The sequence below is a fragment of the Esox lucius genome, chromosome 19, assembly GCF_011004845.1.
Source record: "Esox lucius isolate fEsoLuc1 chromosome 19, fEsoLuc1.pri, whole genome shotgun sequence".
NCBI lineage: Eukaryota > Metazoa > Chordata > Actinopteri > Esociformes > Esocidae > Esox > Esox lucius.
Window position 1 is genome coordinate 4,674,923 of NC_047587.1, and position 9,682 is coordinate 4,684,604.

The following is a 9,682-nucleotide window of genomic DNA, read 5'->3' on the forward strand; positions in this document are numbered from 1 at the left end:
CTTCTGTGTAAGGTGTGTGTGAAGAGGTTGTGGGGGCTGTTACTGGATGTGTGGGTGAGGATAGAAGGGGTTTCAGTGCTGTCTCTAAACTACTGAACTACGTTCTTATTAAATCCGTTTTTTTGTATAAGTATAATTTCCTATACTGTTTAATATTGTTACATTGTAAAGGTTGACCATGCATCTACTCCATGCGTGGTTAACAAACTTGAAGACGCACCTGTGTTACAGTTCTGCCTAATTGTCCTAACTGTTGACCAGGGGTTTTACTGGTTGAATCAAAGCGATTTTAGAAGGGTTTTTGAACCTCCATCTGTTTGTGTTCTAGGTGGCTGGAGTCTGGAGGGTCAGTGGAGTCTATATACATAATTTTAACCATGTCAAATGTATTTAATGGTTTGACATATTACACTTCTGTTTATAATATTTCATATTTCTAGCCATACTTTCCATAGTTCCCATTCTACACTCTTTGGAATTGCTGCTAGTTTACATTATGTATATTTTTGCTTTATATATTTCTTAATGCTTGCTGCGTAGATGTAGTGTGCCATTTTACAATTTGTTACTATTCTATGTACCTGTTTCCCAGAAAATCAGACACACCATTGTATTAGTACAGTAGAGTCCATATACATATTAAGCAACACACACATTTAAAAAAGATAAAACACTGCAGCCACAACGGAAAGTATTTTCTCAGCTTCCTGTATGGTTAACACCTACAGCAGTTAGACAGAAACACTACACTACCTACATTAAAAAGAAAGCATCAGGCATCATTGAAAATGTCGGAGCCCATTTATACCAACACACATATTAACAAGAAGGTTAGGATTGACAGAAGAAAGATGGAGAAGATGGTGAATACCTACAGCAACACAGAACACCAGAGAGATAGAGACACCAGAACCCAAACACACAAGAAAGGAGACACTGACCCACATAATGGACCAGGACACCAGCACTCAGGTAACACACAGCTTAATAGTTGTGAGGACCTTTTTTGGGAATCAACAACCAATTTTCATTTAAAAATTCTCTCTTACACATAACTGAAACTGTAGTCATAAAATCCCATCCCTAACCCTAAACTCAAAACTAATTTTCAATTCCACACTTAAACCTAAGAAAGACCGAAATACTGTACTTTATCTGGAACTGATTATTTGTGACCACCATGTCTTTTCCGTTAATGTACAATGTACGTTAGGGTACATTCATTGACATTAGTCAGTGATGTATTAAATATGAACAAACATGAATTATAGACCATAATAAATATGTTTTTGTTAATATTAACTAAAGCTGTTATATATGTAGGTAAATGTATTAGTTAAAATGTATTAACATTTACTACATTTAATAAGTTATTGTTCATGTTTAAGTAAACATTTGTTAATGATAGTCTGCAAAAAGCTAGGTCAAATACTATGCGGATTTAACTTACTTGCATATTTAAGTTGGTAGAGTCTTCATTTGCATTACTGAATACTGTAAAGCATTAATTAAAGGCATTTATGACCCATATTGTAATGTGTAATCTGTATGACTATATATGTTTGTAAGACTCTATAAATGTTAATTATCCATTATTATTCGTATGGTTTACACTTTACAGTCAGTGTCACACTTGCTTTAATGAAAAATTCATTAATTCCAAAATTTTATAAGTGTTTTATTTCTAAATAAATTGAAGTTTTCACTGTTTTTCATAGCCTTTTACAATGCCTAAATTAAAACAACTGTTCCAGTGTATCGTGTAGCTGGTTGAGAGACTTTTGACTGATACTGTACATTTGGAATGGATATTGTAATGCATTTAAATGCCTCAGCTTTTCTGGTGTGGAGAAATATAAAACTCACCAAATTTGACACAAATCGGTTATTTCATCAAGAACGTTGTGAATGGTTAGCTAGCCCGAGCTGCTCAAATATACACCGATCAGCCATAACATTATGACCACTGACAGGTGAAGTGAATAACACTTGGTCTGATGAAGCACACATTCATTTCCATCAAGTGGATGGCCAGGTGTGTGTGCATTGCTTACCTGGAGAACACATGGCACCAGGATGCACTGTGGGAAGAAAGCAAGCTGGCTGTGGCAGTTTGATGCTTTGGGCAATGTTCTGCTGGGAAACCGTGGGTCCTGCCATTAATGCCGATGTTACTTTGACATGTACCACCTAACTAAGCATTGTTGCAGACCATATGCACCCTTTCAAGCCAATGGGATTCCCTGATAGCATTGGCCTCTTTCAGCAGGATAATGCACCCTGCCACAAAGCAAAAATGGTTCAAGAATGGTTTGAGGAACACAACAACGAGTTCAAGGTGTTGACTTGGCCTCCAAATTCCCCAGATCTCAATCCAATCGAGCATCTGTGGGATGTGCAGGACAAAGTCCGATCCATGGAGGCCCTACCTCGCAACTTACAGGACTATCCAGATACCACACCTTCAGAGGTCAAGTGGAGCCCATGCCTCGACGGATAAGGGCTGTTTTGGCGGCAAAAGGGGGATAGTTCCAATCGGTAATCATCCAAGGAGGGGCATTGTGATGGGTGGGATACAATGTGGCTGCTTACTGCCACAGGTTGCCGAAATGACAGGGGACTTCCTGACTGGACTTTCCCAAAAGCAGAGTCAACCAAAGGGCCCTCGCTGGTGATACCCATTGTGGTAATCAATGATGCCATTTCAATTGGAATGTCCTTGTTAATCTCAGAGATACACAGAATGGAAAGATTGGGAAGTTCTTCTTGGAGTCTTTTGTATAGTGTGCTACTATGTAAAACGTAATTAGTAATATTAATGAAATATTTTCCACTAGCTGTTGTTTCTGTGTGATTTCTATTTCAGCTCTTACTTTATTCCATCAGCCATTGTTTTCTGTTTTAGTTTGGTTGAGATGATGGTCATTTTGTCTACTTGGCCCGGTTTCACACCCTATTTAAATGAAATGGGAGAATTGTTTAGACACTGATGTTGTGCATGCGTGATGGTATCTTTAAAAATGTATGATTTATATCCATGTACAGACTAACTATGCAGCTCAGTGCAGCTAAGAACTAAGGGGACAACTGGGGTGTTGAGCTGTGAAATGAGGTTAAAGTAGTAAAATAAAAGAGGAGACCTGTTTTGGTACCATTTTGAGGCAATGGAATTTTAAGCTTCATTCAGGTCAGAAGAGGCTCAACGAAGGTTCGATTCAATTCACTTGCCATCTCTGCCAGCGTTTTTTTGCCGTTTTTGAGACTAGGGTGAATTTCTATTGTCCAGCCTACAAACAGCAGGTGTAAAACTCAATGGCGGTAACTGACATTTTGGTAATTTTGTTTGCATAGCAACGGTATTAGCCCGGATGGCTAATATGATTGCTGAAGTGTTGCTAAATGGGGCATAACTATAGTCTATTCGGGTCCTCAGTATGAATTCACAATATGAATAAACATAATTTTATGTGTCCACAGAGTCTCACACATCAGTGAAGATATTCAGAGTTACTACAGTGTGTCTGGCGCTGCTTTGTGTTCTACTGACTGGGATCATAGTCCTGTCTGTGTACTGTGAGTTCCTGTCATATGGTCATTGATTATCACCAAGTTTTAAAATGTGGTTTTACAGGACAATGTACCTGGTGTTTTAGTTGGTAACAATGTGTTTATACTTTGCAGATAATAAAACCATCAAAGATTCTGAGTCGAAAAACGCAACTGCAGAGAGAGACCAGCTACAGACCTGCAATAACAACCTGACTAAAGAGAGAGACCAGCTACAGAGTAGCTACAACAACCTGAGTAAAGAGAGAGACCAGCTACAGGCAAAACTCTTTGTGTTTGGTGAGATATTAAGTGTAATAAAAAAGTAATAAAAGTAGTATGGGCAACTCATTCCAGTTGGTTTAAGACAGGTTATTTCAACACGTATCTTTCTCCTCTGCCTGTTAACCTCTCTTTGTCTGCTGGGAGATACAATTTCATTGAACTAACACAGGCCAACTGCTTTGCGCCAGAGAAGTATTGTTGTAGGTAGCCAATAGAATAGGCTACAGGAAATTATTGGACATTGATGCAAGTTTTGTTATTTTGTCTGTTTACCAAAACATATTCAAGTCACAGTTAACTAATTCATATGAGCTCATGAAGGTGCAGTCTCTCACCTTTAATTTGAGGGTATTCACATCCAAATTGGAGGAAGGGTTTAGGAATTACAGCTCTTTAATATGTAGACCCCTTTTTTTCAAGGGACAAAATGTAATTGGATAATTGACTCAAAAGATGTGGGCTATTCCTTTGTATTTCTTCATCAATTAAGCAGGTGAAAGGTCTAGAGTTGATTCCAGATGGGGCTTTTGCATTTTTAAGCTGTTGGTGTGAACCCACAACATGCGGTCAAAGGAGCTCTCAATACAAGTGAAACAGGCCATCCTGCATTTGGTGATGTCCATCCATTCCAGACTCCAACCAGTCATTGCCTGCAAAGGATTCTCGAAAAAGTATTAAAAATGAAAATTGTATTCATGATTGTGAAAATTAGTCCAATTACATTTGAGACCCTGAGATAAGGGGACTGTGTATGAAAATGGTTGCAATTCTCAAAATGGTGCAGTGGTCGCAATTCTTTCCGGAGCTGTAGCTTTGTATGTATAAAAACCCAAGTATTACCTGCACCCATATATAAACCAAATTTTCCGACTCAAAAATTACGACTCGTACATACATTCAAGGTTGTTTTTCCAGCAAAAGCCAAGGTATAGTACAGTGACATGATGTCAAGGACCTACAATGCTCTGTCACATTCACAATGCCTAATGCATGTAATGCGCAACTTAGAGAGAGTGGTGAAAACACCTTTCATTGTATCTATTTTGGCGCATATTTCAGCATCACGGACAGAGAGCAGAGGTCTCATTATCATTAGTCATTTGTTTAAACTTCACAGAAAATAAAGAAATTCATTGCAATACATCCTAATTTATAGAAGGTAATCAAGTGGTGTTCAAAACAGCAAAACAAAAGTGACATTTGGCACAAAACAGACAAAGTTGTTGTAGTTTAAAAGTACTAAGGGCTGACCACGCAGGCTGATATCAATCAGTCTTCAATAAAATGTTTGAATTAATTCGTTTCTGGAAAAAAAAAAAACACAAACAACCACGGACATCATTTGTACAGGCTGTTGGGCACTTATCTAAAGCAGCTGGGCAAAATGCTTCAATAACCAATTACACACTGTCAAAAATCATGGAGGAAAGTTCACTCACTGACGGGTTTGTAATGAATCAGCGGTCAATTTTATTCTCATAGATAAATAGGCCTGATTGAGTGTATATTGTGCGTACCGTTGAATGTACTATATGCATAAAATGACCATACTGTTCAATATGTGCTCCCTAAAGTCCAAGTTGCCTCACCAAAAGGTCTATCCTTTATGGGGCACCACACCCACAATCACACAGTTCAAAGATACAAAAGCATTCAGATTATGCTGTTCAGATTGTATTCGTTTTGAATGGTTACATTTATATGCACTTTATTTATATACATTAAAACGTTATACTTTAATGTTTTAATGGCATTATTTTGAATAACAAACAAGTGCATTTTTAAATACACTGTGGTTAAGGTAGATTCATTTGATAATTCACTTAGAATTGTTTGAACACCAATCACAGTCAAAGTGTATGACTTGAAAAAATACAAAACATATTTTTTTAAAGAGGCGTTTGGGAGCCAAAAGGGCCTGCTCTTTTTGGTGAGCTGACCCGAATGAGCTGGCTTACTGAAATGAGTCAGAATGCCCATATCTAACTGACATGATACTACCCAATCACCTGCGAACTCCACATAAAACCAGTACAAATGCTATTTCTTCTACACAACCCTATCTGGAAAGCTTTGAATCTGGCAATACTTGTTACAGCCCCACGGTCACATTCTGGTCGATCATACAAATACATTATGGAAAAACAAAACAAGTATAGGTGTTTATTACTTCCATATCAACTAAATTGTGTCTAGCAAAAAAACATAATATCATTTTATTCTGCTTGCAAAAATTTTTTTTGTCAAAAGCTAAACTTGTTGCGGGGCCCTCTGATTGGCTGCCATGTGTGCCCACTCTTCCCACCCATTGAAGCTCTGCCTCTGCAGAAAATGCATGGGGATTTTTATAATTTACTGACAGACAACTCAAAGCCTTTTGGCAGATTCACGCTACCAGCAGCCATTTTGTGTAGTTCAGACACATTTGACAGTTTAGATTTGATTACCTCTCACCTTAAACATATTTCAGATTGGATCTCCAACCACTACTCTATTTTTGGGTCTTGCGAGTGCCAGATAGAGATGTCAAAGAAATAGTTGAGCTTTGGTATACATTTAGGAATTCAAGGAAGACATAAGATTAAAAGTTTTACGATACTGGCTACTTATCTCAATGTTTTCACATTTACTCTTCGACAGAGAAACATTTGCAACATTTGGGATGGAGATACTTTGGATCCAGTTTGTACTTTCTCTCTACTGAGAAGAAATCTTGGAAGGAGAGCAGAGAGGACTGTCAGAAGACAGAAGCCGACCTGGTGATCATCAACAGTGAAGAGGAACAGGTGAGAGGGAGAGATGGGGGAGGATCAAAGAGAGAGAGAGAAAAACAGGGAATGTTTAGATCCACTTCAGATAAGGTCTGTGTTTTAAGTTTATAATTTCCCCACCTCATCTTTTTGATAATTATGTAATGCCCAAGTGACATTTCTTAACATATTTGCATCAATTCTCTCTGGAAATACTGCACCCTCCTCCTCTGTTGACGTCAATAAGTCATGTGATCAACTCTCCTCAAAACAAACTACAGCAGACATGCGCAATGAAATCCCTCGGTTCTGTCCTTGGGCAAGACAATAGACCATCATTTCTTCCATGTTGTTGCGGTAAAAACAAGGTGTTCTTAACTAAATACCCAGTAAAATACATGTACTTCTTAGTTAATTCCTTAGACATTCCCTGTCATCGTTGTCATTGGTGCAGAGCAGAGCATCGTTGTCATTGGTGCAGAGCAGAGCATCGTTGTCATTGGTGCAGAGCAGAGCATCGTTGTCATTGGTGCAGAGCAGAGCATCATTGTCATTGGTGCAGAGCAGAGCATCGTTGCCATGATTCACAAACAACCACAGCTAGCTTGCAAGGGAACCACTGCAACAATGTAGTTGCAGTAAGAGTGTTACATTATACTTGTAGTCTCTTTTTCATTGCTTTTTTGTGGTACTGCTGGTTGGTTTCAGGCACAAGAAATTGTACACCTTGTTTTTTGTTTTTGGTCAGGGGTTTTGGAGTTGATACCTTGATGTCAGAAGGTTTATTATTGTACAGTTCTTAAAAGTATGTTACTGAGAAGCTTTTCTAGCCCATCCTACTCTTAACTTCACCAGAAACCACTTGGACAAACTTGAAAATGTCAGGTCCATTTCTCTACAGTTGAGTCAAAAATTTGCATTTTGATCACAATCCGTATGTTTGGTGAAATCATGATGCTGCCTACCTTGTCGACTGCACATCATTACAGGAACCTTGAATTTTGAGGTATACCAGGAAATTCTTGAACAGAACGCAGGCCATCAGTCAAGGACCTGGAGCTGGGCCGAAAGACAACCACTCAGAAAAAAGATTTGTGTTTTGGATTGACCATGTTTGAGTCCTGACCTTATTCCAACAGGAGATGCCGTGGCAGTACACGTTAACACCCCTCAAACATTATTCAATTGGCTGAGTTCTGTAAGGAGGAATGGACAAAACCATTCAAAAAAAAAGATCAGTCTGAGGTACTAATCAGTCTGAGGCTGATTAGTGGCTATAGGAGATGTTTACTGTTGCAAGTGGAGGTGCCACAAGCTATTGAATAAATAGGTTCTTATTTTTGCTCCTGCAGTAATTCCTTATCAATTAGTTTTTCCACTACACACATGATTTCTTTCAAACCAACATATGGAATTGGTAACAATAAACCTTTAATGACAGATTAAAAAAAGGCTAAAATAAAATACATTTAAGTACAGAAAAATCAACAATTGCATAATTGTATGACTTAATATGTATTGTACATAGGCTGTGTTAAAAGAAATATGGTAAATTACTGTATAAATTAAGGTAAATAAATACAAATTGTGCCGGTCCCGGCCGGACAGGACTGTTCCCCTACGTGTTTTCTGTGTGTCCTTGGTTTGTCATGTTCTTGTTTGGTCTTTCCTGTTCTCATTTCAGTTAATCGGTTTATTCCTTTCACCAGTGTTTAGCCCCCACCTGTTTCTGTTAACCTTGTTAGTCCGTGTATTTAATTCTCCCCGTCCTTGTCAGTCATTGTGTTTGAAGCGTTCCATGTTGGTTCTCTTTTTGTTCATATCGAAAGCGCCTTTGACCCTGCATTTGCCTCCGCCTCCCTTAAGATGTAACACATATGTTTCTCCACAGAAATTTCTCAGTGGCCTTCAAAAGAGATCCTGGATTGGTCTGACTGACAAAGATGAAGAGGGGACCTGGAAATGGGTAGATGGTACAATACTGACCAGAGGGTGAGAGATGATGCATATGTTATAAGGAAACTTTTTATAATAACAAATGTGTTTCTTTAAATCATGTTCTTTAAAATGTTTCCTTTCGTTCCATATGCTCTAGACATGTATCTATAGCAACCATATATAATTAACATACGGAAATACCTTGAGAGGAATCATTTTGTATTTGTTCACCACCAGTGTCTGTCTGGTTCTGTGTGTTAACCCTCTAGGTACTGGTATAACCAACAGCCTGATAATGATTATGAGCATGAGGATTGTGCTGAGATCTACTATATACAACGTGACCTTGTAGAGACATGGAATGACTTCAATTGTGAGACAAAACTTAACTGGATTTGTGAAAAAAGGGTTATCGATGACATCTGACACTCAGATATTTTTGGAACATTCATACATACACTTCCTATTTACTACCAGAGATGCAGTAGTAGCCTTCTGTCTTCAATACTTTTGTACCCTTAATGTACCTTCTCCTCATTCCTCCATCTTTGCTCTGTGCGTAGGACTCTGTCAATCAAGGAACTCTGCACCAGATTCACTCAGTTTCCTTAAAGCTTGGATTTACTACAAGACCAAGTAAAATGTAGTCCTCCACATAATTTACTTCTAAGGCTAAACAGACATTTGTGGTATACTATGCAAACGCAATTAGGGTTTAATTGCAGGAGATCTGCATTACGTAGCTCCCTCTAGTTACGTTTATTCACAAAGATGAGAACCACAGACCAGAATCAGACATCTGGCAGAGCAATCAACACTAGAACCTGAGACTAGCATATACAGGTCAAGGGTATAATCGTTAACGAAAACGAACGAAAACTAGGTGGTGAAAAAACATTGTCGTTAACTGAAATAAAAATTAAAACGAGGCATTACAAAAAAACGATAACTAAAACTGTAATGTGTGGTTGACAAAACTAACTAAGATAAAATGATAGAGTAAATGTTCTTAGTTTTCGTCTTGGTCAATGTCTTTCCTTTTTTAACGCTATTTAAAATACGCAGAGTATTCGCTCAGCTGTGTTTCCCTTCCCTGCTCTCTCTCTGTCACACACACACACACACACACACACACACACACACACACACACACACACACACAC

At 38.3% G+C, this 9,682-nt stretch overlaps 1 protein-coding gene across 1 annotated transcript; it reads left to right on the top strand.

Moving 5' to 3' along the window:
* The first annotated feature begins 555 nt into the window (after positions 1-555).
* On the top strand, positions 556-9,442 carry LOC105018157 (CD209 antigen-like protein C). Its single transcript, XM_013138780.3, has 6 exons — positions 556-972; positions 3,478-3,573; positions 3,682-3,846; positions 6,472-6,617; positions 8,473-8,573; positions 8,789-9,442. The coding sequence occupies exons 1-6, from the start codon at positions 789-791 to the stop codon at positions 8,943-8,945; spliced, it is 849 nt and encodes a 282-aa protein (XP_012994234.2). The 5' UTR covers positions 556-788; the 3' UTR covers positions 8,946-9,442.
* The last annotated feature ends 240 nt before the right edge of the window (positions 9,443-9,682 follow it).